Source organism: Seriola aureovittata, chromosome 4, assembly GCF_021018895.1.
Source record: "Seriola aureovittata isolate HTS-2021-v1 ecotype China chromosome 4, ASM2101889v1, whole genome shotgun sequence".
NCBI classification, from domain to species: domain Eukaryota; kingdom Metazoa; phylum Chordata; class Actinopteri; order Carangiformes; family Carangidae; genus Seriola; species Seriola aureovittata.
This window is the reverse complement of record NC_079367.1, coordinates 18,241,371-18,269,208: the sequence shown is the minus strand read 5'-3', so window position 1 is coordinate 18,269,208 and position 27,838 is coordinate 18,241,371. Positions and strand designations below refer to the sequence as shown.

Genomic DNA, 27,838 nt, shown 5'->3' with positions numbered 1-27,838 from the left:
TTTTTTTTTTTTTATTCATCTAGTTGGTTCCTGTTTGATAGAAGTGTCTGTACATATGAGTACAGTTTGTTTGTAGAAAATGCTGTTCTTATTCATACAGATTTCCTCATGCATTTACACGTGCACTTAATGTTTATAATCCCATTGTTAGTCCACCACATTTAAAGGCCAAATGTTCAGACATACATGAAACGTGTGTTGGGTATGTTAATATACATCATATTCATAATCGCAGTACACAGAACTCGTAGATGTCACAGGACAGCCTTTTAAAGGTAATTATGATCACCTACAAATCTCAATGTTTTCCAGTTCACTGCATGACTCAGCCTTGTGCTCTATGGTGAAACTTAACTGTGCAACAATTGGTTAGTTTTAGTATAATAATGTATTATAAAGTCATTTAATAGGCTTGTTTTGAGGGATCCGTGTGTGTGTGTGTGTGTGTGTGTGTGTGTCTGTCTGTCTGTCTGTCTGTCTGTCTGTCTGTCTGTCTGTCTGTCTGTCTGTCTGTCTGTCTGTCTGTCTGTCTGTGTCATACACTTGGGGTGGTTGGAATTGGGTAAACACTCTTAACTTTATTTTCCCCTGTAATGATAAGAAAATGTAGTTTCCAACAAAATTCTCAAGTAGACAATATTTATAGATATTTAAAGCAATTTTCCAATTAAACCAAAATCCAGGAATACTTGTGTATTTTGCTTCTGTATTGTTGAATTGCTCATTTTGAATTCACAAACTGAGAAAAACAAAAATTTAAAAATTGTTAGTGTTTGCCCCACTGAGTAAAATATAAGCATAATATAGATAAAACACGATGGCCCATGTGGTAACTCGCTTGGGGAATATAATCACATCCACAGCAGAGATCAGATACAGGATCACATCATTATGGCTCGAGGATAAATTATAATTCCTCTCTCTCTAGACTTATCCCTGTACAATCAGACAAGGTTTGTGCGGAGAATGATTATGCAATACTTGCCATTCTTTGTTGAGACTTATGCTCCACTTTATATCTGAGTTATGAATCAGTCAATATGAGCGTAGGAGTGGCTGGCCTGATAAAAACCTGAGTCCAGCGAGGCGTGAACCCTCACCTGGAGCCAAACGCTGACATGATCAATGGACTTTCCATACATATGAAAACATGTTTCGCTCCCATTGCCTCACAGTCAGATTTGGGGATATAATAAGGACACATGAATTTGTGCTCCTAAATAAACTTATGAGAACACCATCATTACCACCTGGATATTGTAAAATGTAATGGTTCAAGTAAGACATAATATGAGCTGATATATATTTCTCACATATTTCTAAACAATTACACAAAAAAATTCAAGGTCTGTACCTATGAAGATCCTTGTGCTTGAACAGAAGATACAAGTCTGCCACCAAGCGGTCAAGCAGAGAAATAATCTTGTAGTGCAGATGACTATCTGTTTTCTTTCAAAAGGGAAAATCATCACAAGTCTCTGAATCTCACAAAGAAGGCAGCTTAGTATTAATAATCAAGACTGTCAGGTTCACGCTGTGGTTTATAGGGCTGTGTAGTCGTTGGACAGAGGGACATTTCATTATTGTTTATATGCTGCTTTGAAGGAATGGTGGGAGCACAAGGAGGGCCGTGAGACAGAGCTTTGTAATTTATTTTTTAATAATAATAATGATAATCAAACCTGTCTGATGTTCACAGGGTCATGGATTTTGTTAGGTGTGCTACACCTGACCTCTTGGGAGGGAATTGTGCAAATAATCAGTTAAGGAGTTGAGTGTGAAGGTGAAGGCAAGATTGCTCTTTATTCTATGTTGCTTTTAGGGGGGTGTTTGTTGATTTATGAGCATATGAGGGAAGTAGGTGCACTAGGTATAGGACGTTTGTTAGGTATAAAGTGGCAAAGATACACTGAGGCTGCTGCTGGGTGGTAAATTAAAGAGTTGGAAGAAGGAGAGGGGGGTATCCATCTATTCAGCTCTGGAGACACAACTCTTGACCAAAGCACACAAGGAGATGGCAGAACCCTGGTTTTGTTTTATAGACTTCTGCAGATACTTGCATGCTTTGACTTCTCTTCTGTCATTTCCTCTATTCAACCACAAAACTGAGCTGCCTTGCCAGCAGTCAGTCACCTGTTAATGTTGAGCCACACAGTGCTTTCTGCTTGTAGTGAATTCGTTTTTCATGTTGTATTCAAAAAGTAACTTAACCCCAAGGTGAAATCGAGTGATTTTTGTCTACTCCACCTTTGCTTTGTGTCAGAAATCTGCTTTGTTGCACCTATAACCACACATTAGAAACAGTGATCTCGCAGTATAACACTGAGAAATCTCCTACATCACTGCAGCAGAGTGAGAAGTTAAAATACTGGTGGAAATCAAAAGCAAGGTTTTCAGCTGGTGTTAGGTTGTTCTTTAAAACAATAGTTTGACACAGAGTTAGACGAGAATGATCGATACAACTGGTGCCTCTCTGTTAAATATAAGGTTACAGCCAGCAGTTGGTTAGCTTAGCTTAGCTTAGCATGAAAACTTGAAAACAGGGGAAATAGTTTGCCTGGCTGTGCCTAAAGGGAAAAAAATCCACTTACCAGGACCTCTTAAACTTTACATGATACTGTATCTCATCTGTTTAATCTGTAGAAAGAAAGAAAGAAAAAGAAAAAAAAAAGTAGTTGTATGGAGGGGTTATGTACTAAACCATTTTAGACCTGGAGCAGTCATCTCTTAATTCACAAAAGAGGAACCTTAAGTCATTATTATGATTTCCCTATATCTCACAATCTCTCAAAATGTTGAACTATTTATTTAAGCTAATGCCTTTGTCAGTATAAGAAAGATAAATCCCACAAATTCCCTTTAAATGCAAAATGTCAAAGTAAGCTAAGGTGGAACTCAATCAACAATTAAGTACGAATAGATCACACTTAACAGTTTTTCAATAAATACAAAATTAACCCAAGTGTCCACATATTAACAACACCAAATGATATCTCATAGAATGGAAAAAATCACACCAACAGATCACTTTTGAACTACCAACTACCAGTAAATGTAAATACATGTATTTGTCCTCAAGCAAACTCATTTCCTTTTGTGGAAAAGGGCATCGTGTTTGCACAACCAGCTTTGAGTGCATTAGAAACCAATCCCTAACATCAGAGAGGCTTGTCAAAGAGAGTGTTACAGGAGAAGAAGAAAGTGTTTTTGTACTCTGTCTCACTACATGAGATGTGTCTTCACTGCCAGCAGATCTTTTGCCAAAGTCATTAGCAGCTAATTCTGCAGGATCTAGATTTTCTTTGATAAGATCCCACAGTAAAGAACAAAAAACAGTCCATGGCCTTATTGGTACGCGTGAGCACAGATACAGACACTGGCTGGTTGCTGTTAGTTACTAAACGAGTCTCTGTCTTATTGTCTCACTCTCACCCCCTCTAACTCACTCTATACACATTCACTGCAGCTTCAAGATCTCCTTTACATGAATAGGGTTAATGTAAGGCAATACACCTCCATCCACCCAAGTCATCTTTGGTCCTCTCTCTGCTCGGCTGCGCCCGCTGAGTAAGTTAACTCTTCCTTATCCCTTGCTCTATAGTGCGTGTGGATGGAGGCTGAGGGCAAGACCGGTGCCAGTGTTAAATGAATGGACAGGTGAGCGGCGCCTGGGTCCTCTGTGACCAGCTGGGCACCGTAAGCTGACCGCTGCTGTTGTGTGTGGTCTGAATGGAGCCGAGATACGATGGGGTTGAGGTCGGGTATGGAGAACCCCAAAGGAACCTCTCTCTCAGGACTCAGCTGCATATCTTACACTCCATCTGTTTGTCTTCTATGGAGGGGCAAGTCAGGGACACTTCACCTGAGCTGCTGGGAAGGAGGGAGAAGAAGAAGAGCAACTACATGGAGGGGAGGAGATAAAGAAAAGTGTATGTGAGAAGATAAAAAAATCCTACATAAACACTGTCTTCTCCTATTTGGCGGCCCTTTCCTCATTCCACCATCACCCCTCTCTGTTTCCCAAGTTCATTTCCCTTCTTCCTGCTCACTCATTGCTGGTCATAGATCTCTCTGAGCACATGAGGTCTTTGACAACTGAGGCATGTCCACTGCTCAAACATCCATTGTCACTGGCAAGTCGAGAGTTTCGATCAGACAGCTCGCAGAAAATCACTTTTCTACGAAAACCTGATGCTCTCTCGTTACACCTTAAGAATGAATCATTGTCCAGCCACACAGTTTGAATCATAGTTAGAAAATGTATCTGCCAGCAGTCTGTGGGGCTCATGTGCAGTAAGTCGGTCACTGTGACCAGGCAAGCATTGCAACTGCACTGATTTAAGGGAGATAAATTGGTTCCTTTGACAAACATCTCAGGTTTAGCAACTGTTGAATGAGGAGATTATCAGTGCTCTTTAGGCTAAAGCTTTCTTCTGGATGTTCACCAAGTACCAGTAGATTATAAATACTGAGCTCCCTGTGCAATGTGCCAGTTTGTAGATCTTGCAGTAAGTCGTTTCAAAGTTATGCAGATATTGTCATCTAAGTCAACTTGCAAGGTTTTGCGTGGGACTATACAGTAAAAGACCTAAAATAAAAATGGTTTGCACCTTCCTGCTTGCAGCTACATGTAGAAAGCTGTGCAAACCTGCACTTGAAGAAAGGCTGTTGTAGTGCCCTGGCCTCTGTTACAGAACCCTCTTTGCTTAGCTTTGTCCTACCGTAAGAGCCTGGGTAGTTGGTTGGATGTTGGAGGAATGCCTCACATATCAGGTGACCCATTGCCCCACAGCCTTTGCTCCTCACCTAGCTCACAGCGACGGAGTGCTCCTGGCGGGCGCTGTATCCCGTGTCACAAAAGCACCTTTCTACACAACAGAGGTACAGAGAATGGGCCACAGCACAGTGGTTCTCCTTGGGTCAGCTCCAGCCTGCCATAGTTGGATTTCAGACCTCCCCCTGTGCTTCCAACAAACACCCTCATTGGTGGAGATGTTCTTTCGCCCAAGCCTGGCAGAGATATCAGAGAGACCTGGAGCTCCTGGTGGTGCTTCCAAGACACCGCTAGAGAGGATAAATGACCATACTACTTATGCACAACTGGGTGAGTCTTATCAAGTTTGCTAGATGCATATTCTCAGATCGTTGTATATCAGCATGACAAGTAACCTACGAAAACATTTGGTTTATGTGTAAATGTAATATAGATTACTAAACTTCAATCATTTGATATTGTGACCAAGGAGCTGCAGGCTTTCATTCTAGTTAAACACTCAAACTGCTGAATTCACTGACAAACTACTTGAGTGGACAAGCAGACCTACTGGGTCACTGAGAAAAATGTGGCTCCTACTTGAAATTGGGAAAGAAAGGATCTAGGAAAGATCTAGGTGGAAACGGAGAAGCAAGCAAATGCAATCAAAAGTGGACATAGTAAACATGCATGGAAATAATAGATGGAAATAATGACAGCAGAAATTTCACCACTCATCAGTACTTTGTGATATGATTTGCAACAGTGAACTGCTAATCAGTATGTGCTCTTTTTCGTAACCTCTTGTCTTTAATCCAAAAGTAGATGGAAAATGAAATTGGTGCAGAACAACAGAGGAAAGGTGTCTTGTATAGACTCATCTGTTCTCAGATCCCAGTCAACCATGAGGATTATCTCCTGTCAGTCAACCCTTGTGGCTGTAGTTGTGGTGGCACTCACTGTGGTGTCCTGCGCTGAAGCTAAGACTACACAAAAGCCAAAGTACCAGTACACCAAGAAGCCCATTCCTCATATCACAGTGCACAGTCCTGTGACCACCAGTATGCCCAAGACTCTCAAGGCAGTGGCCAGCGCAAATCCTGTGGAGCCCCACCCACTGCCCACCACAGAGAGGAGCAGCTATCCAAGTCACATCTTTCCTCAGCACTACACTGAGAGCACTGAGCCCCCTGGTGTTGGTCATGAGAACTACACCTTGGATTACAATGAGTGTTATTTCAACTTCTGTGAGTGCTGTCCACCTGAGAGAGGCCCCAGGGGGCCAAAGGGAGACAGAGGCCTAGCGGGTACACGACTCACTCATAAAATACAACATAGAAAATGTTGTTCTGTTTTCAGTCTTTTGAACTTCTCTTGTGTTTGCTTATCTAGGGCCACCAGGTGACAGAGGGCTTGCAGGGGCAGCTGGTTTACCAGGACCACCAGGTGTGAGTGGTCCCATGGGGTTAAGAGGAGACAAGGGTGAGTATAATATGGTTAAATACAAATTTATAATTGTTTATTACAGAATATTTTATCTTCATAGTACATTGCAAGAATGCAGAATACAGCATAGAGACATGGGCATAGGTCTGTGATGAGATAATGGCACCTGGGAACTAAAACGTGGTAAAGGTTTTACAGGAAACTATCAAGAGAAAGCTGTGGTGCAGGTTCTATTTTCCTGCTTTTATTATATTGCTTTACTGTTTTTAATGTATGTTTTCTGTAGCTGAAGTGTGCACTGTGCAATGTGTATGTAAGGTAAAACGAATAGAAATATAACAAATATAAACACTGGCAAGAAACAAATTGTAATCAACACTGTTACACTTCTGACCTCTGCAAGAATGCTGGGTGTGGTTAGAAATGTAACAGGCTTGAAACTTTCATCCACAGAGGGAAGTGAAACACAGCTTCTCAGCCTTGACCTAAGTTACTTTTCAAAGAATCGGGGCCAGAAAGGGGAAACATGATAACAACTATTTCTGTTTTACTGAGCCCTGTGAATTTACGACAAGAAACATACATAACAGTCACTTCAAACAAAGACTTGGAGATTGAGGTTCCCTGACCCCTTAAGCCTCTGGAGTCCCATAGGCCCATTAAATATATTCTCCTTCACCTGTAGCACTAGATAAAAAAATATTCAGATTGCTTATGTTGGATATTGTTATGTCAATTTCCTAGGGGATAAAGGTGACAGAGGAAACAGTGGGACAGCTGGGACAGCAGGTGTCCCAGGGAAACCAGGACAAAAAGGTCAAACTTGTTCAGGTGATTGTTGAATTCTTTTGTATTGTTTCTATACTTCAATAGTTCTGAAACAGTGTCCCATACCTTGCAGGTGATGTTGGCTCAAAAGGTGAGAAAGGTCAAATAGGGCTGCAAGGTGTCAAAGGTAATAGTGGAGAGAAAGGGGAACCTGGCCAGAATGGGACTGCTGGTGAGAAGGGAGAACCAGGAAAAGAGGGGCCAGCTGGACCTCCAGGAGTGGCTGTAGAGCAAGGTCCTAAGGGAGACAAGGGGGATAAGGGGGAGTGCGGTACATTTGGGGAGAGAGGACAGAAAGGTGAGCGAGGGGATCCTGGGTCTCCTGGCATCCCAGGAGGGATGGGCATTCCAGGAATGAATGGCAAGCATGGTTCTCCAGGTCCTGTAGGTGTCCGAGGGGATCCAGGGCCTCCTGGATCACAAGGAGAACCAGGGGTGAGTGGGCCTCAGGGACCACAAGGCATACGAGGGATGCCTGGGTCAAAAGGGGACAGAGGCTACCCTGGAATGAGAGGTGAGCGGGGTGTTCGTGGAATCAAAGGAGCTAAAGGATCAGGTGTTCCCCAGAAACGCTCGGCCTTCAGTGTGGGCATCTCTCCGAGAAAGTCCTTCCCTCCCTCTGGCTTCCCAATCCGCTTTGACAAAGTCTTCTACAACGAAGAGAACCACTTCAATGCCACTTCCAACAGCTTCACATGTGTCCATGCTGGGGTTTATGTCTTCTCTTTCCACATCACGGTACGCAATCAGCCCCTGCGAGCCACACTGGTTGTGAACGGGTCACGGCGGGTAAGGACACGGGACTCTCTGTACGGTCAAGACATCGATCAAGCGTCCACTCTGGTGGTGCTGCGGCTGGCGGTGGGTGATCAGGTGTGGATGGAGACTCTCAGAGACTGGAACGGGGCGTATGCCAGCAGTGAGGATGACAGTATCTTCTCTGGGTTCCTGCTGTACTCAGACAAGGCCTGATACTCACCAGTGGTACTGACACTCTTCTTCTACAGTACTGTTCCAACGTGACATGAGACCAAATACTGGTGGTGCTACACTTCTATACTCACTACTTATGAACTGCTCAAAAGTTGAACTGTACACTCATCTGATTGTTTGAGGACTGGCAATATCGATATGATGTTTATTGCATTATTATCTTACTAGTATCTTCTTTTTTTACCCTCTGAATAAAAATGAGAAAACACCCAAACGCTCTTGTTTACAGCTGGTATACTTATTTACAATGTTTTGATCCACACGACCCTTATCAGGTATGTGAACATGCATCACAACAGTTCTTTACATATAAATTATATATATATATATATATATATATATATATATATATATGTTTTACATAGAGCCGTACAACAGCATATAATAACCCCAAACTATCGAATGGTCAAAAAAAAAAAAAATTACTCTGTGTATGATAAAATTGTAATATTTTAACTTGTGATAAACATTTGATAATTTACCTTGGATGTCATCTTTGTGAAGCTGTTGTGATGCTTGTCCATATTCTTGTAGACCAAAACTTTGTTAGTAAATATATCAGCAGTAAGCATGACATTTGCATGTTTTTTCTTATTTTCTTTAATTAAATTTTAAATTCAATTTTAAACCTGTTCCTGTGTAACATACTTCGCTTTTATTCCTTTAAACCCATAACTCTGAAATATTTATTGATAGTCTACCTTCATTTATGCTCTCAGTTAAACGCCATAGCCCCATGTTACCCTCGCCTCACTTGTTTGACCCAAAAAGCTCCTTAAACCTGTCATTCCATCCTGTGTTCCTCTTTTGTCTGTTTCGCAAATTTTTGTTCTTACACTTTCCCCACGGCTCTCTGTAACGAACTGAAAATGAAGACACGTGACATATGTATCACGAATGTGTTGAGTATACAGAGAATATCACTGGGATCCATATTCAATGTATTTTTATTCTTTTTGTTAATCTGGCAAGAATTACCTTATCCCCCTGCAATTAAAAAATGTAACACCCATTGCCATGTTATGACATCAATACTTCTAATATACAAACAGTATTGCTGTACAATGGGGTTGTATAAAGAGAGTGTTGAGTGAAAATAAAATCCAGTAACACATCATTTATGGAATGCTTTATTTTCTATATGGCATTAGTCATTATATCATACACTACTGATCAAGTTAGTTTCCGACAGATGAGATCATGAAGCGTGGAAGATAGATAGATAGAAGAACTTAGTAATCTTTCAAATTTATTTTACACAATCATATAAAAAGAGATAAAAGTCACACATTATTACACTGATTTAGGATCATTAATTTCTGTTACAGTCTATAATGTATGATATTATGTGACAGTTTCTGGAGAATTCCCAGACATGTCACCAGACTCCTTGGGCATGTCACCAGATTCTCCAGACTCCAGATTCCTGAGATAAAGAGGCAGAATTATCTCTGATAGGGGTAGCAGTCCAGTCGATAGACTGGACTGGGGGTAGCAGAGGGGTTGGAGTTGGCTGTGAAGGCTTCAGCAGAGGATCTGAGGGTTGGGTACTCAGTTCAGTAGGCTGACTAAAAGCAGAGGCTACAGTGGATGGGAGAGGGGATGGAGACAATTCAGGAGGAAGATTAGGGCTTAAATTTTTTGTCAAGGACACATGGCAGGTTACATTTACTTTTAATCATCTGTCACTGCTCAAAGCTTTTGGGCTCACTCCGCATGCTGACGCCCAACAGAGGCACCCTGGCCTTGCATTCGTACAGGCCTGGAAGCTGTCTGACCAGATTATTATTTTCAGAGGCTGCTGGTCCTAGTCGATTGTCATTCCTGTAGAAATAGTAATGTATTGGAGCGTGGGCATTGTATTGGGTGTTGCAGATGAGAGTGAAATATCCTGGAGTCAGGCCTTCGTTGGTATCGATCTCCAAAACAGGCTGTGTCAGAACCACTGAGATAGAGCCACAGAAGAGAAAAAACATTAGTGACACATTGGAATATTTCCAATAAACAATTTCTTTCCTGTTCTAACTATTCTTTTTACATATGACCTGTAACCAAACTCAACATATGCAATCCAGTATATATACTCACCTAAGATCTGCACAGGAGTATCCGCTGATAGTGCTGAGTGAGTTTGTCCGTCTGCATCCCAGGAAGCCCGACAAGAATACATTCCATTGTCGTTGAGAGACAAGTTGATCAGGTCAAATTGTGGGCTGGATTGTCTCATAATTTCTACACCATCTTTGTACAGAATCACCTCATGAATTGGGAAGTTGCGTCGGAGGTGACATGTGACCTTTAAGGTTTGTCCAACAAGGCCAGGATGAGGTGGGACTCGCAGGATAGCAAACCCTCCTGAACAAAGATGACAGAGAAGAAAGTCACCACACTCAAACAGGTCAGTAACAACATGCTTGAGATGTGCTGTAAGATAAAAACATGCAAAATAACAAAAAATAATTTCCTAAAAAAAAATGCCCAGGAAGCACCATATGATGCTTAAAAGAAGTTGAGGGCATACAGAGTTTACCAGTTTTGGAAGTTCACAGAACTATGGAAAAAAGGGGACCTGATATGCAAATCAAGGATATTGTCAATGATGTTAATAAACAAGATCTTACCATCCACACTGATCTCCACAGGCAGACTTTGAAGGGTGTATATGTTTCCCACCGCTGTGTCCCTCGCTCCCTTACAATAAAATTTCCCACCGTCTTTAACCCCAGCATTCCACAGAACAAAGTACTCCTCAGTCTGCGGCAGAAGTTCAGACCCCCTGTACCACAGGTAACTCCAGGTGGACATGTAGACATCAGGAATGACACATTTCAGCCGGACAGTTTCCCCAGAGAAGATCCTTGAGTCCCCCGACACCTTCTCCACTATAGCTCTGTATGAGGTCTCAGTCTCAACTATGGAGACAAATACAAGTTTATTGGGGAAAATCATCTAAAAAGCATCTAAATAATCGGTTTTAATTAAATTAATTTAATTAATGTCTCAACTCAAATACTTAAAATCACCTTAATTCAGTTCAGCAGAAACATTAATCTAACATACTGATTCTATTGACACATATGTGATATGCTTACAAATACAATGTTTTTGTGAGGTTTTTCTATTCTAGAGATTAATTATAAGAATATCTGGTACATACCGAAACATACTACCTGCTGCGCAAGTGTTGAAAGAACTGAAACAGAAAAGGATCGAGGATAAATGACAAATTTTATCAGACAACAATTTATCAGAATATTAAGTTTGAGATATTGCAAATGGACTGAGGAAAACTCACCAAGGAGGAAAATGACTGTGTCCATTGTGATTGCTCTGTTCGTAGGAAACAAACCCAGCAGGGTGCATTTATTTATACTGAGGAGGGAAGTGAAAATATGTTTTTTCTGAGCTCCAACATGCCTCACCCGACACCCCCCTTTAAAAAAGTGCTGCCATGTCCTTTCTTTTCTGAGATGATTTCTTTTTCAAAGGAAAGGGCAGCATCACCTAACAAGGGATCATCATCTTTTGTCATCTTTGCAGTAGTATTGGTTTGGCTGTGGCACACTGATTTAAATGTTTAAAAGTTATATCCTTTTCAGTTTTTCTCAATTTCCTGAAGCCATTCTAAGGTTTATCAATTTTTTTTCAAATTGATCAATCTCGGAAACTTTCTTACCATAAAAAAACAAAGGAGAACTGAAAGTAGCACATCCTCTCTGAGAATTCTTAATCAGCTGAAATGCATCTGCATTCATTCAGAAGAAGATAGAGGACAAAATAGATGAACAAATAATAAATAATAATAGCAAACCAAAACCAAAACAAACCACATTTACAGTGTAGAAAAATGACAAATTAAATGATTAGTTAAAGGCCCACTACAGTGGGATGGGGTTATTTTTGAATAAACTCAGTTACCTAGAGAAAACAAGCAGTCCGACATTTAACTATATTTAAAGCATATCTCATACACTATAGATATACCGTTTCCTTATTCATACTATAGTTAGATAGTATTGTGACTTGTATTGTGACTCATAAGGCAACTGGAGTTGTACTAGATGCACTGCTTAGTTTTGCACAAACACAAGTCTTGTACATGGCCTAAGGTGTATAATATATATACATAGTTTTCAAATTCTTTTTCCGTTATTTATTTATTTGAAATATGTCTCCTATCTCTCAATATTGTTCTGTGCTGCTTTAACATTTAATTTTCCCCTCTAGGTAATAATAAAGTATGGTTGTAATTAGGCTTGTATTTTTGATATATATTTTATACAGAATTGTATAAATAGTTACATTCTCAGTGTTAACTCCATTTATTCATAGTTTGCAAATTCATGGCAGTCAAGTGAACCAACATTAACAGGAACTGCACGAGCACACATGCATTTTCAATTTTTATTCATTATCATCACACACCCATAGATGCAAATATACTAATACTGCCCCAATAAGTTACATTTAAATAAAAGACAGTATTAAGTTACTTTCTCCCATGTAATACAATGACAAACCTATAAGGTTACAAACATGATGTTTCAAACTTTAAAATACCTGATAAATGGCTTCTGCATACAGTGCAATGAAGTTATTCAAGCTGTTGTTTGCATTAAAAGCTTTTTCTCAAACTAAAATTGGAAAGCAATGGCACACTGACTACACTATTGCAAAAATATGAACTACAAAAGATTCAGCTCTAGCAGCATAAGGAAATATTAGCTAATGGGCAAAGGGAAAAAATGTCCCTTTAACATTATCCAAACATACAACTGCCAAATACAAAGACTTGGTTGAAAAACATCTGTGTGGTAAAAGCCCCCAACACAGTTTTCACCAATAATCCTTTATCCTTTCAACTGAATATAGCAATTACTTCCTTCATTCAATGTCCTTCTGAATTAAGAGCGTTAAAATTAAATAGAAGCCTTGCCGCCGTGTTACCTAGTTCATCCAACAGCTCTTACAGAGCAAAACAATAATATAATTCGCCTAAAACTGATTTTTATTTATTGATGGGATATTCTTATGACACCCTCTTGAGAAGATAAATGAAAAGATGAACATTTTACTATTAAACCATTAGAATTCATGTAACATGTTTTCAAACAATTTTCTTTAACAAGATTACTACTGTAAATATTACAGGATTAATGTCTCCTATTGCATCCAGAAGAATTGATACCTGCCATTCTATAGAAAAATAAAATCACTGTACATCCAGCTTATGGCTGGAGTGAGAGGTCTGGCATGAAAACGAGACTACAATATCCACACACACAGCGGGAGGATTTTATGATTTATCGACATTAACGGAACATGTCCATGCAACACACACTCACCCACACTTGCCCGCATGCACAACTGCCACACACGTGAATAGTCTTTCTCTCTGGAAATTTCTCCAGAGGCTAGTAACATACACAGTAAATACAGCAGGAATCATGAGCATGGGCTGGAGGGATATTTTAGTAAGGGGAAGTTAAGGTTTGCATCATTAAGACTTTTTCATTTCATTTCCCAAAAACATATTTTATGTGCTGTTATATTATTAAATGCCACTTGGGCAGCAGGGTTCTCTGAGTCAATTTGAGCCTCCACTTAACAAGTTGTGAATAATGACAGAAACATGTTTAAAAATCACATCCAACCATTTATCCTGTTTGCACAAATGTAACAACAATAACAAGGATGAAGAAGTATTGAGGTACTGGAAATGCCATTGAGGGTGGCCGACTTAGATATTTGCAACAAGCTTGGAGTGGAGTCAGTCGGCTACTTTGAATTAAAAGCAGCCAAATGAAGTGGTCTGGGCATCTGATCAGGATGCCTCCTGGACGACACTCTGTGAAGGGTTTTCCAGAAGACCCCACTTAGAGGAAGCAACAGTCAGAACACACTGGAGGGGGATTAATAGCCTGGGAACACCAAAGCACATGGTTGCGTCAAGGGTGCCAGTACAAGTCTGCTTATCCTGAAACTGAACTGAAACTGTAATAGATGCAGAACATCAGGGCTTCGCCACGGATCCAGGACAAAAGACTTGGAGTATACTTATCCTCTGCCTCACGTTCCCTGATGTTAAAGGAATAGTTTGCCATTTTGAGAAATGCTTGCCAAGAGTTCCATGAGAAAATTGATGCCACTCTCGCTTAGCTTAGCTTAGCATAATGAATCTAACGGTAACCCTGTCCACAGGCAACAAAATTCACCTACTAGCTCTTCTAAAGCTCACAAATCTGTACAAAGAGAAGTAGCTTGTTGTTTTTACACTTTTGTGTTGTTTTACAAACTAAACAAACAAGATATAATGTGTTGACTGTTGAGCTTCACAAGGTGGATAGGTGGATTTTGTGACTTTCTAACGTACAGATATGAGTTGCATTAATCATCTCCTTTAACTCTAACTTTAAAATTACGGGCACTTCCCAAAATGCCAAACTATTCTTTTAAATCAGTTTTTCCATTACTTTTCAGTTTATTGTCAGGGCCTCTAGGATAATGGATGGAATTGAGATGGCTGGAGTGGAAATGGGATCCATATCAGACAGCTGCTGTATGTGCATACAAACAGCCAAGTTTAACAGCATGGAAAAGGGGGAGGGTGGAGTAAAGCCTCTAGATTTTTTTCAGAGCAGAGCTTTTCATATCAACCAGCAAACACTTGCGGTTGCAGTGGTGGGGGCAATAGCTCATTCTCAACGTTATCAGAGTCTATTGCTGATGGTGCTGCAGATGTCCCACTAGCTGTGGTTGCGGTAGGGTTTTGTGTCTCTGGCGGAAAGCTCTCCAGGACGCTCTGCACCTTCTGTTCCACTTCGTCTGTCCAGTCGATGAGGTCACTCTCCAGTTGACGAGCCTTCTCCATTACGCGCTCCTGTCTTTCCCCGAGCCCTGTGAGCATGTCCAGCCTTTCGTGGACCTGACTGAGAGCTGCGCTGCCTGGGGAGCAGGAGGAAGCTCCACTGGCCTGTGTCCAGTGGGGGGACGCCTGGCCCGACATGTAGAGCTCAAACTCCTCAGAGCTCAGGTTCAGAGACTGACCGTCCAACTTCTCAATGAAGGCCACTGCACAGCACTGGGGAGAGGGGATGTGGAGGGTCATTAAATGAAAATTCGTCTGTGGCATCAGATTCACTTAGACTGGAGTGGTAAACATGATGAATTAAAAAAAAACATGAAAATAAAAGCAGGTGTTGACCAATCAGAAGACAGGTGACACCAGAAGAACAGCAGAACAACTAACTGCAATGTTTTTAAGACTTTTAAAAATTAACTTTAATGTAAAATATTACTGAGGCACCAAAACCAAACTGTTATGTTGGTGACCGACAGGGAACCTTTATTGCTGAGGAGTAGAACATCTGTCTCCCCTCATTTCCTGTCATCTGTTATATCTCTCTAATAAAGACATAAAATGGCAAAATAAAATAGCATTTAACTGTGTTCAAGAGCACTTAAAGCCTTGAATGTTTTGGAGATTTTAAGAATTTTCAACTGACTGACTCAGCAGGAGGTAATTTGAGACCAAGGGTTGTAGTTGACTTTTTTAACTGTAACTTCTTTTTCTCAATCTGTAATTTCTTACTTTGCTACCACAGTACACAGTGGAGCAACACTGTGGCTGGCTACATTGCATCATGGTCTATTGGGACAACTGTCTGATTTGTAACTCAGCTGCCTCTAACATGAATTTTTGTATGAGAAAGATTTCAAGATGAGCTGGACTGATACCAGCATCTGACATCTATTGTTTATTTTATATATACTTAGATGCATTTTTATCAGGTACACCGAAATAAAACTACTACAGACTAATACAACAGTCCTGCAACTTTTTGATCACTTCAGTAGGTGTTATTTGTGGTGCTATTAAGCTATACTGCATAACACACAGTATGTTATAGTGTTTGTTATTCATCTTACCCTCATTGATAAAAATGAAATGGAAAAAAAACTAATAGAAAGACCTGTTTTGGAGATATATACATACACTAATAAACCAGATAAATACAAGCAGGTACTCATCTCCTCACCAAATTAGTGAAGTAGTAACCATCCTCTCCAGTCATGAGTCTGCTGGGGTTACAGAAGCGGGTGATGTACTGGATGTTGGATTGCAGTCGCGGGGGGTTTGCTTTCAACACAATGTAGATGAGCGTGGGAAGGAAGTCATCTGCTGAAGCAGCTTCTTTCTTGCTGACTTTGATGGCGTTGAAGATGTGCTTGCTGCAACGAGTGATACACGCCAGCTTGTCCTTGGGCACACGCTTCGAATCCATTTCAATCACATCTGGTATGATACAGAAATTTGAGGAGATAAAGTGTTCAGCTGAAAATCCTACTAGATCTCTACCACTAAGATAATTAGGTAATGTCCTACCATGGACTTCTGGAATAAACCTGAAGAGACTTACCTGTGATGGCTTTGACTACACTGTCAGAAACCTCAGGGATCTCCTCATCTACAGGAACACACAGCATCTCTATGGTGACCCAGTGCAAGGCTCTGAAACAGAATACGGTAACAATTTCAATTTACCGTAAGTAACTCTCAGATATAATAATTTTACCTGCAATTGTGTTTTCTTGTGCTCAGAGAAAATGCAGAGAAAGTAATGACAACTTGCATAGAAAATATAAGCATTATTATTACAACTGCAAACCTGATTCTCTTCTGAATGGCCAGGTCTTTCTTCTCATCATCCGTGGTCTCAGGACAGAAGACTTCCTTGTAGAGACGAGTCATCATGTACTTCTCTACTTCATCCATAACGCTTTCTACATGATCTGACGAACCTAATAAGAACAAAAAAAAAAACAATAATATATAGGACAAAGACATTATTCACTGTATCTTCATGATATTCACTGTTTATGGCTAATTAATCCTGAGTGTTAAGCAAGACGAATCAGCTGTAACTGTTAGAAATAGTTAAAGAGTTAAGCAGTACCTTTGAACTGGGTCTGGAGGCGTTCTGAGAGGTTCTGGTAGAAGTCTTGCACACACTCTGACAGCTCATCAGCACCCATGTCCTGTATGAAGGGAATGGAAATAAACATTTAATCTCAGATTACATTTAATTTAATTTCTAAAAAATTACAATGTTACATGGAGTTTTTGGTTTTGATATTGATCGTGTTATCTGATTAAATGTAACAATTACTAAGCAATTTTAAATTCACAAATAGTTAACGTCAAACAAACTACAAAAAATAAATGCTGCTGTTAAGCACTATTGCTTAATTTTTTTGCATTTGAAGTGAAGCATTTAAGCTAATTTCATTCTGTAACTGGGACACTGGAAAGAGAGAAGTGTTCAGTTGATAAGGTGTTAATGAAACAGTGTAATAGATAGCAGACATGAAGTGCCAGCACACTGAAATGAAAACTATCAGTGTTGCTATCACTACTGTCAGCATAGGTAAAAATGAAATGGGTCCTATAAGCTTATTTCACCCAAAACACAGAAAAACATAATTAGTAACACACCTTCTCACACGCACTAACGGCTGGCTTTTGTTGTAAATGTGAAAGGGTTCAATTGGTATTCACTCTTGGGTCAAATGACAGTGCAGTAGTCACCGGTATTTATTGGCTCCAGCTCCAATTGGCACTGACAAGACACCCAGCTGAACATGCTAATTTTTGCCACTTTTCCGAGTTGTGACGTCTTTCAGAGTAAAGTGTAAACACACCTGTCACCTGCCCAGCGCAGTGATGTTAAATCAGAAACACTGTGGCTACACCTTCTACTGAGAGTGAGCTGCACTCTGGGCTGCAAGAGTGAGCACACCCCCAAAATAAATTTTAAATACACACAATCACCTACCAAAGCGTACCACATGGAACCTCTAACACTTACAGGAGCACCAACATGGGGATGTAACTGATCCATTTTACCAGTCAGCATAGCAGCTAGCAGCTCACTCTTTGAATCTGTTAGATATTTTCACTCCTGTGTCTGCGTGTATGCTCTGTAACTGCATGTGATATTGCTGCTCCCTGCAGTCATGTGTCTGTGTCCTCTCAGTTCCAAAAGAAAGGCAATCTTGTCTGGCAGTGTGAAAAGAGTCAATCGCCTCTTTCTATACTCACTCGCTTATAGACCATGCTTTCAGTGAAAGCCCGGCACTGTTTGAAGATCTCCCTGCCAGACTTCAGAGGCTTGAGAAAATCAATGAACTCTCGCGTTGCGTGGTCGCTGTCCACGCAGGACTGCCGGCTTGTGGAGGAGCTCGGGCTTGGGCTGGACTGTGTATCAAAAGGAGCACCATCTGGTGGGGAAGACATTTAATGTTATTTCAATCAAAGCTGCAAACACAAACATTTTAGTATTGTGCTATGTGCTGCAGTGTGTGAAGGCATCAAGCTATAAATCGAGGGAAGTGGTTGAACTGAAAAGACAAACAGATCATTGAACTTGAGATTGGGAGACCATGGTCTGGTTTTGTTTCTTAATGTTTCAGTAAAACAGGTCCCCAAAACGGGTTCCATAAAAAATGAGGAATGACTTATACTATGAAAGCAAGCTGATAATGAGTCAAATTAATAATGAATGACATATATGACACAGATATCTCTTAATTTCTCACCAGTAATGGGAACTTTAAACATCATAAAGAACAGATGTTTAATAACTACCATTCTAACATCTGCATATATACTATACCTTTTTTTGGTGGTGTTTTTGTGGAAGGAATAAAAAACTTAGTGACTGTGTTAACTTTGCTGGACTTTTCCTTAGTTTTCCTTTCTTCAAACTTGCTGAAGGGTGTGATGGTAGGCTGTGATTGGGCCTTCTGATGTCTGCTTGCATATGCTTCCTCTTCCTCTCTCTGTAGCCTGGGAGGGAAAAGACAATACAGGTGTAATAGTTGTCAGATGGACAGATGAACACATTATCGAATGATTGTACACAGGACACAAGAAAGAGAGACAGACAGACTTCTCAGCAAGTGCCCAGTCTTCTTGAATCTGTTTTTGCTTTTCTCGCTGATTTTCCTCTCGCCAGCACTTCGAGCACAGGCCCTGCCAAGCAGTGTTGCCATAAAAACCACATCCTTTCTTGCAAAGCAGCTCTGATTGGTCCAGATGGATCCCACGCCGCTGGCTCATCATTTTTCACCAAAGTCAGGAGGACTGCTGGGGGGGACCAGAAGACCGAAAACTTAAAAAAAACAAACAAAGCCGTGAGTACGAACTGCAAATCAAGGACATAAACCGTGCATTGTCGTGCGTACAAAAAAAGAAAACAAATCCCAGTGCTCATTATTACATTGAATGCATGCAAGATTGCTGACAAGTTTCTGCAGCGTTAACTTGCTGAGCTCCAAGTCCAAATCTCATTACACAACGTTGATCAGACTAACCAGCTAATTGGGGTAAAACAGTAGTTTAAAACAGCAATTTAATGTAGACCGATCCAAAGAATTGAATCAAGTCCTTGTCTGCTCTGGTTGGATTTATTTTGCGGAAGGTAATAAATTACATCTGGTGAAAGGAAAGAATCTCAACTGGTTAGCTATAGCTAGCTGATAGCCAGTGGCTGACTCTCACAGACGTCAACTGACAGAGCATTAACGCTAACTTTGAAACTTGGTATCTTTTCATAACAGCTTTGTGCCTTGGTTACAATTACGTATCATTAGCATTTCTAAAACATGGTTAAATTGTTTTTGTCACACCTAAAAACACGAAATCAATAAGCTAATCTACAGCTAGCTACCAGTATTTACCTTAGCTATTTACAAAGATAAGCTAGGTAACGAGCTAAATTAACACCACGTTAATGAAGATACTCTTGGTTATGGATTTTGTGTCAACATACAGTCTCATTCGCAGTGCCAAATCTATCGAGTAACGTTATCGTCGCTCCTGCTCCAGTGTACTATTAGTGGATGTTTACATTAGCCAGGCAGCTAGCTTTATCCCCAGCCATTTTGTCTGTCAGTTGTTTCTTCTTCGCTGATGTGTTTTCTTTTCTGGTATGCTATACATCAGGTGAAATGGTCTAGCGCCGACTAGTGTTGCCACATTGTACCTGTCTCATGTTGTGCATGGTGAAGAAATGAGGCAGTGCAGCTCTTTGACTCCACCCAGTCTCTTGCCAACATCTGGAACCGGTGTTGCCAGATCGGGCGCTTTTTCACTTTATAAAAAATCAGGTTATAGCCTACTCTCGAAGTTTTCTCCGGAAGTAAGGGACTGTAAGGGAGGCCCAGAGGGAGAGATGTGGGGTGAGGATACTGTGAACTGAAAAGGACAGGTGCATGCAGGTGATCCATAAACAACAGGAAGTTATGTAGTTTGGCTGCTTATCATCACCATAAACAGCTGCAGTAGCAGCGGTGGCAGTTATATGCGCAGGTCATAGAGGAGATTTTGGCTAAAACTATTAGTCGGAATCATAACTCAAAATTGAACACCTAAACCTGATACACATACTTTTAGATTTGTGTGATTTACACTTTCCGAGGATATTATTAATAGGTACATCGTCCATCGCAAATCCACGTCAATGAACCCACTCAAATGAAAGTAGAAGGCGCTCCGTACAACAGTAGCACTTCCCTGAGAATGATGGGGTTTGTAAGTTTTCTTCAGTATAAAAGTTATTAATTGATACTTCTCAGTACATTCACGGGTGCTTTGCAAACAATGAACTGCTAATAGAGATTTAGTTGTATTCAATTTTCCAAAATATAAACAAATAAATAAAAACGAATCAATTTATAGCCCACAGCATGACTCACTGAATCCAGGGCAAATTGTATCTTGTAAAAGATTATATCTGTTCATGTAGGTGATGTAAGTGAAGACTTTTAAAAACCATTAAGCATACTGATATTTAAGATCATAATATATAGGATGGACTAAATAAAAATTAAACATTGGGCTGGTTATGCTCTGTTTGGGCTACCATGTCAGCCAAATCTGGCAACACAGGAACCGCCTAATTTCATCATGTTATTGAAAACCTATGTTCAAAACAATTTACTTTAGAGTTAGTTGACGTGAACACAGGGTTTATGAGCAATGGCAGGTAAGAGGGTTGTTTTCTAAAAAAAGAAAATACTTTGCAAGCTGGCATAAAGGCGATCTATAGCTTTTTGGTTTTTATTTTTTAAGCTACATAACAGTAACGGAAACAATCTATTCAGAATATAAAATGACAATTCTTCTGGGGACCCATCTTAGTCCAGACCTCATTAAAGGAACGCAATCTGATTGTTAAGCATTCTGCTGAGGTCTGGATGAAGGTCCATATTTTGTAGAAGACTTCACAAACAGCATTATGCTTCGCTTTAGCTCATGCCAGAAGTACGAGTAGAGAAGCAGAGAGTTGGAAGCAATGGCTGGATAACAGAATACACACAATAGCCTAAGTTAAGCTCCTATGCAAATTGAGCTTTTACACAACAACACAAATTATTAATTTATTAATTTAACTATATGTTTATTATTGAGGTTTGTAGTGGTGTTGGACTAAACTGTATTATATCTAACATGTTGCCCACCCTTTTTACAAGCAGAATATTAGATACACATTTCAAAATAATAAACACACACCTCTTAACAAAAACTGAGCATTATCTTTAAAAACGTCAAATTTGTGGCATCTATTTTGTAATCTATTTCTTTAAATACTATAGGCTGCGGAGTGTATTTTCAATTCATGTTAAGAACCTTAAATCATGTTAAAAAGTGAAGTGAAAGAGTGTACTTTATTCATTTATTTGTCTTTTTGTTTTTTTGACTCCATAATGGTTCCTCTAGGTAGGGGATTACCAGGCTGTGGAGTGGGTTTGTCTGTGATGTGCCAGTAGAAGTTAGAATAGGTCATCTATACCTTCCCCTGAATAACCTGTTCATGCTTCACATTCCTTCCTCTAGATGAGCAGCTTGCCAGGGTGAGGACTGAGTTTGTGGACAGGGTGTCAAATCCTGTGATATGCAGCTGCTGGACGACCTTGTGAGTGATGCTGTCTTGAATGATCAACAGAGAGAGTCAATACTTGAAAACTTGACAATTAATACACAGTTAATATTTACAGTACAATGTATGCAGGATTAACTCCAAGTAAACTACAGTGCCCATGTTCATTGTGATGAAAAACATGTCACCCAGTGCAGTATTATTGCTCACTGATGTGTGTTAAATTTTTTTTGAAAAACAATGGAACAGAGGAATAACAGGCAACACCTGATGGCAGTGATGTTGTTTTATTGTTTCCACAGTGTCTCAAGAGGAGCAGAAGTGGTCATTCACATTCATCTCTACTGCTGAGGCATTGTGGACAGAGAAGAATGAATGAAGAGTCACAACATTCAGCATCATGCAATTTTTAAAGCTGTTTTAGTTTACTGAGGTGTTCAGAATTCATTGCCAGATTGATTCTGACTATGCGCAGTATATACAAATGTTTTCTGCACACATTGGACTGGCCTAAATACATTTTAATTATTCATTATTCTTTCACATATAAAACTTTCTTGCAGCTTTAAACACTATAAATAAACAACCTATATGCTGCAGTAGGATACATTGCATCTGTTTATTCATATCGACAAGGAAACCACATGTAACAGGATTGGATGGTATTTTTCAGGGGGTAGTCAAGTTAAGAAATGTAAGACTATTTTGTGACAAATCTGATTGCCATGTAGTTGTTCTGAAACAAAAAGTACTGATTTATCTTTGCTGGTGGAGAGATACTGTATCTAGATAATGATGAAGTAAAGTATAAATTGTAATTACAACCTCTTCCAGGGAGCCATACTAATTATATTTGCATAATGGTTTGTGAATGATGAATTACAATCCATTTAAAATAAAATAATTCTGTAATTTGTTTTCATTAATAAAATTCTAAGAAAAAAATAAATGTGTGCCTCATTGGCTTATATATTTTTATTTCTGGTGGTATCACTATGAAACTCTCCCATTGATTATTCTGCAAAAAAGTTAGAGGAACTTATTTATCATTTCCAAACCACAGAGTGTTTTAAAGCCTGTATGGTTTCCTTAGATGTTTTCCATCTATTGTTGACCTGTCCACCAAGAGTGACCTGTTCATGCCCCCACAACAGAGGTGATTCACCTGATGCATTTGATCCTGTATACTTTGTTTGGCCTCATGGTTTATTTAGCTTGTTTGTTATATTCAGTCAACTGGGTCAGGGTTAGGGTTAGGTCCCCACACTTTATGCATGCATGTAAGAGCACTTGCACACAAGTGTCAATTGGATCATGTTTGCTGTGAGATTTGTTTTGCTGCACCTGAAGTGGGTAAGTGGTGGCAACCCTGGGCACTCCTCAGTTAGTCTGCCTCTTCACATGTTATGTTGGACTGTCATTTTAGGTATTTTAGCATTTATAAACTTAAGATTTAAGGCCTCTTGTTAAAAGTCTATAGGCCTACATGTAATAAAATAGTTTTGTCCCTTTATTGATTGTTGTGATTTTCACTTGCCCTTTAATACATTTTCTTATTCAGCAGTTCCAGACCCTGCTATTTAATATTTTTGGTTCAAATAAGATATATGGTTTTCAAAAACACATCTCTGCCTTGTCAGTAACAAGGTGTGTCCTTGCATCCACCATCTAAGGTTTTAGGATGGTATATCCTGGGGTGTGATTACCCAGGTCGCCTTTTAGGCCCCCTTTACCTAATGACAACTGTAATGTCTGCCGTTTAGTGTTTGTTCAAAATGAGGTAAACCATTAATGCAGATCAAAGTGAGCAGGTCAGACCATAAAGATTTTTTAGACAGAATCTGATTTCCTCTGACTGAAAACCATACATTTTGTTGAAAACACATCATACTGATGGTCTAATAGTCAAATAGCTTGTGGAGGTGAAGCAGGAAAACCTGACAGTAGGCTTCTTCTCTACAGGAATGGAATAGTCAGGATCCTTAATTTCTCTCAATTTTCCTCAACCTGTCTTCACCTCACATCCCTTGCCTCACTTCCTTTGCTTTCCTCATCACTGATAGGCTCTTGTTCTGCCCATTACCACTCCTCATTTTTGAGTTCACTTAGTTACTCTTTATATAACATAAAAGCTTCACTCATTCATTCTTTTTCACCTTTGCGGGGGATGGCATTTCTGGTTATAGAAGTTTATGTTAGTCTTTAGTTCTTATACTATGTCCATGTTAGTCTATAACTGATAACTTTATCCTTATTTCTTTAAGGACATATAAGACTAATTTGATTTATTGTGTTAATCTTTAATCTCCATTTGCCCATGTGGGTTCTTCCTTCATGTTTAGAAATACAATTCTTTTGAGATTTGAAAATAAACATTTGGTCAGAGGATTGAAGTTTCATGGCTTTGTTTTCCATGCATTCTGATATAATAATCTGATATAATACAGTTCAACAGCACCAAAAACCTCATCCTCTCAATTGATCATACATTTGAAACACCTCTCTAAAACAGTTTCAATAAAAACATTATAATCGTTACTGCAGGAATGTTGTATTAGAATGCATTAGTTTTAGTTAGGTGTTAAAGTGTTGCTGAAATCACAGATTGTTTTACCAATTTTTTCTGGTTTTCAACTTGTAAACATTTAAACATCTTTTCATTGCTGTCCTGATGAGTGAAAACAATGTATGTCCTAAATTGATGTTCCTTTGTAGGTTTGAAGTGAGTAAACCAAATAAACCATTAAAAAACCAGTTGCATAATATGAAAAATGCATTGTCATGAAGCTGAAACTGTTTTTCTTAGCTTGTAAAAACTTGATGTTATGGAGCAGGTGCGAAGGTTTGGTCTCAACATTGGTAGGGACACAACAACCCAGCCACTCATCCAAAACAAAGAGATTGGCTTTTGAATGCCATCTACCAAATGGTTTAATAACATACAATATCTGAATTTACATTCAGGAATATATGTACCTGTGTTGAATTTCCATATATGGAATATATGTACACATGAAGTAAAATCATATATATTTAAAGTATAGTTTATATATGTAAAAATTACATATGAAACCGCTAAGGAAAAGAAAGAAAAAAACAAACAAACACCAAAAAAACGTCATAGTATAGTAAGGCATAAAAACACGAAAAAGGTCACAGCATAGTAGGCATTAGTCATCAATTAATCACACAGAAAAGTCCCAACAGGGTTTCGAACCAAGAATTATGGTACTGCAGGGCAACATATTTTACCATTGTACTTCAGTACCTCCCTATAATAAAAGGCATATCATAGTAAGAGGTAAAAACGTCCTATTATAGTAAGGCATGAACAACATCAAAAAACGTCGTAGTATATCAAGATATAAAAACGGCACAATATAGTAAGGCACAAAATTGTCAGAAAACTTTATAATATAGTAAGGCATACATACGGCAAAAAACGTTAAAGTATAGTGAGGCAAAAAAACGTCATAGTATAGTAAAGTATAAAAATGTCAAAAAATATCATAGTATTTTAAGGCATAAAAATGCCAAATAAGTCCTTGTATACTAAGGCATCAAAATGTCAGAAAACGTTATTGTATAGTAAGCCAAGGAAATGTCATAAAATATCTATAGTATAAAACAGTATAGTAAGTATTAAAAATGTCATACTTTACTAAAGCATAAATATGTCAAAAAACGATATAGAATAACTTTAATAGTAGTAAGGTATGAAAATGTCATAGGCATAAAAATGTATAAAAGCATCTTAGTTTTGTAAAACATAAACACATAACTGTATAGTATTGCTGATAAGATGCTGGGTTTGAAAACACAATCTTCTCACTGCAAGACTTAAATCCTAACCATTGTACCACCATGGAAGTCTTACAAACTTGACACTACACAGGGCCACAAAAAGAATATAGTACAGTCAGGTATAAAACCATCATAGTATACTTATATATAAAATGTCAAAAAATGTCATGGTATGATAGGGCGTAAAAGGTTAAAAATTTAAAAAAAACGTCAGAGTATAGGCACATAAATGTCAAAAAAGTCAAAATATAGATAGGCATAAAAATGTGATAGTAGAGTGAGGCTTAAAAATATCAAAAAACATCATATTTTAGTAGGGTATAAAAATGTGATAAAGATGTTATAGTAGTAAGGTATGAAAATGTCATAGGCATAAAAATATATAAAAACATCTTAGTTTTGTAAAGTGATGTGTGTCATTATGCAAACACTGCACAGAAAAGTCCTAACCTGGATTCGAACTCACAGCCTTTGGAATGACAGCTGATGCGTTTAAGCACTCTACTACCCTACCAACTAACTTATGTCATAGTATGGTGAGGAATAAAAAAACACAATACATTAAGGAATAAAGATGTCAAAAAACGTCATAGTATATTAAGGCATAAAAGGTTATAAAAACGTCATAGTATGGTAAGGCATCAAATGAAATTGTATTGGAAGGCATAAAAATGACAATAAGAACGTCATAGTATAGTATAGCATAAAAATGACAAAAAACGTCATAGTATATTAAGGCATAAAAGGTCTTAAAAACGTCATAGTATGGTAAGGAATAATATGACATATTATATTAATGCATAATAATGCGAAAAGAAATCATAATATAGTATGGCATAAAAATGTCAAAAAACGTCATACTATAGTATGGCATAAAATGTGAAAAAAGCATAATAGTATATTAAGGCATAAAAGTTCATAAAACCGTGATAGTATGGTAAGGCATCAAATGAAATTGTATTGGAATGCATAAAAATGACCAAAAAAGTCACAGTATAGTATGGCATAAAAATGTCAAAAAATGTCATAGTATAGTATGGCATAAAATGTGAAAAAAAACATAAAGGTATATTAAGGCATAAAAGGTCATAAAAATGTCATCGTATGGTAAGGAATAAAAAAACACAGAACATTAAGGCATAAAAATGTCAAAAAACGTCATAATATAGTATGGCATAAAAATGTCAAAAAATGTCATAGTATAGTATGGCATAAAATGTGAAAAAAAACATAAAGGTATATTAAGGCATAAAAGGTCATAAAAATGTCATCGTATGGTAAGGAATAAAAAAACACAGAACATTAAGGCATAAAAATGCCAAAAAACGTCATAGTATATTAAGGCATAAAAAGTTATAAAAACGTCATAGTATGGTAAGGCATCAAATGAAATTATATTGGAAGGCATAAAAATAATAATAACCTTTAATGCCTTTATATATTATGTTTTACGAATTGTATTGCATGACGTTACTATTAAGTTTACAGAACTTAATTTGGTAGGATAGTAGAGTGGTTAAAAGCAGCAGTTATCACACCAAAGGTTGTGAGTTCGAATCCAGGTTAGGACTTTTCTGTGCAGTGTTTGCATAATCACCAGACCTGCTTTGGTACCCTCCACTAAGTCTAACTGTACTATGACGTAGTATCAAATGACAATTAAAGGTCATGAAAACGTCATAGTATGGTAAGGAATAAAAAAACACAGTACATTAAGGCATAAAAACGTCATAATATAGTATGGCATAAAATGTGAAAAAACATAATGGTATATTACGGCATAAAAGGTCATAAAAACGTCATAGTATGGTAAGGAATAAAATAACAGTACATTAAGGCATAAAAATGCCAAAAAACGTCATAGTATAGTATGGCATAAAACGTCAAAAAACGTCATAGTATGGTATGGCATAAAAATGTCAAAAAATGTCATAGTATAGTATGGCATAAAAATGACAAAAAACGTCATGGTATAGTATGGCATAAAATATGAAAAAAACATAATAGTATATTAAGGCATAAAAGTTCATAAAAACGTCATAGTATGGTAAGGAATAAAACGACATATTAT

The 27,838-nt window shown here is 38.5% G+C and overlaps 3 protein-coding genes and 1 long non-coding RNA gene across 5 annotated transcripts; 2 read left to right on the top strand and 2 right to left on the bottom strand.

The window, feature by feature from the left end:
- Positions 1–522: 522 nt before the first annotated feature.
- otol1b (otolin 1b) lies at positions 523–9,135 on the top strand. Its single transcript, XM_056374998.1, has 5 exons — positions 523–5,104; positions 5,576–6,060; positions 6,146–6,235; positions 6,944–7,015; positions 7,101–9,135. Exons 2-5 carry the CDS (start codon positions 5,586–5,588, stop codon positions 7,997–7,999), a joined length of 1,536 nt encoding a protein of 511 aa, XP_056230973.1. The 5' UTR covers positions 523–5,104; positions 5,576–5,585; the 3' UTR covers positions 8,000–9,135.
- On the bottom strand, positions 9,133–11,401 carry LOC130168266 (high affinity immunoglobulin gamma Fc receptor I-like). Its single transcript, XM_056374999.1, has 5 exons — positions 11,316–11,401; positions 11,178–11,213; positions 10,642–10,932; positions 10,109–10,375; positions 9,133–9,965 (listed from the first exon to the last, which is right to left on the bottom strand). The coding sequence occupies exons 1-5, from the start codon at positions 11,338–11,340 to the stop codon at positions 9,706–9,708; spliced, it is 879 nt and encodes a 292-aa protein (XP_056230974.1). The 5' UTR covers positions 11,341–11,401; the 3' UTR covers positions 9,133–9,705.
- A 1,009-nt stretch (positions 11,402–12,410) lies between these two features.
- Positions 12,411–19,995, bottom strand: LOC130167969 (rab5 GDP/GTP exchange factor-like). 2 transcript variants are annotated; one of them, XM_056374522.1, is made up of 9 exons: positions 19,855–19,995; positions 18,973–19,169; positions 18,697–18,869; positions 18,123–18,301; positions 16,978–17,059; positions 16,690–16,822; positions 16,441–16,532; positions 16,060–16,316; positions 12,411–15,101 (listed from the first exon to the last, which is right to left on the bottom strand). In XM_056374522.1, exons 2-9 carry the CDS (start codon positions 19,143–19,145, stop codon positions 14,673–14,675), a joined length of 1,518 nt encoding a protein of 505 aa, XP_056230497.1. In that variant the 5' UTR covers positions 19,146–19,169; positions 19,855–19,995; the 3' UTR covers positions 12,411–14,672. The 2 variants fall into 2 exon arrangements, with proteins under 2 accessions (XP_056230497.1, XP_056230498.1); XM_056374523.1 differs by having other exon boundaries at positions 18,973–19,166.
- LOC130167970 (uncharacterized) lies at positions 19,080–26,544 on the top strand. Its single transcript, XR_008827357.1, has 3 exons — positions 19,080–19,216; positions 21,921–21,999; positions 22,266–26,544. It is a non-coding gene; the product is annotated as an uncharacterized LOC130167970 (long non-coding RNA).
- The last annotated feature ends 1,294 nt before the right edge of the window (positions 26,545–27,838 follow it).

What these genes read in the sequence shown, in the direction of transcription:
- otol1b (XM_056374998.1), top strand. Translation starts at nt 5,586, where the DNA reads ATGAAATTGGTGCAGAACAACAGAGGAAAGGTGTCTTGTATAGACTCA. An exon ending in GGGAGACAGAGGCCTAGCGG is followed by an intron (nt 6,061 to 6,145) that starts GTACACGACTCA and finishes TTGCTTATCTAG; the next exon opens with GGCCACCAGGTGACAGAGGG. An exon ending in GGGGTTAAGAGGAGACAAGG is followed by an intron (nt 6,236 to 6,943) that starts GTGAGTATAATA and finishes TCAATTTCCTAG; the next exon opens with GGGATAAAGGTGACAGAGGA.
- LOC130168266 (XM_056374999.1), bottom strand. Translation starts at nt 11,340, where the DNA reads ATGGACACAGTCATTTTCCTCCTTG. An exon ending in CACAGTCATTTTCCTCCTTG is followed by an intron (nt 11,214 to 11,315) that starts GTGAGTTTTCCT and finishes TTTCTGTTTCAG; the next exon opens with TTCTTTCAACACTTGCGCAG. An exon ending in TACTCCTGTGCAGATCTTAG is followed by an intron (nt 9,966 to 10,108) that starts GTGAGTATATAT and finishes GCTCTATCTCAG; the next exon opens with TGGTTCTGACACAGCCTGTT.
- LOC130167969 (XM_056374522.1), bottom strand. Translation starts at nt 19,145, where the DNA reads ATGATGAGCCAGCGGCGTGGGATCCATCTGGACCAATCAGAGCTGCTT. An exon ending in GACTGGGCACTTGCTGAGAA is followed by an intron (nt 18,870 to 18,972) that starts GTCTGTCTGTCT and finishes TTTCCCTCCCAG; the next exon opens with GCTACAGAGAGAGGAAGAGG. An exon ending in GTTACTACTTCACTAATTTG is followed by an intron (nt 15,102 to 16,059) that starts GTGAGGAGATGA and finishes CCCTCTCCCCAG; the next exon opens with TGCTGTGCAGTGGCCTTCAT.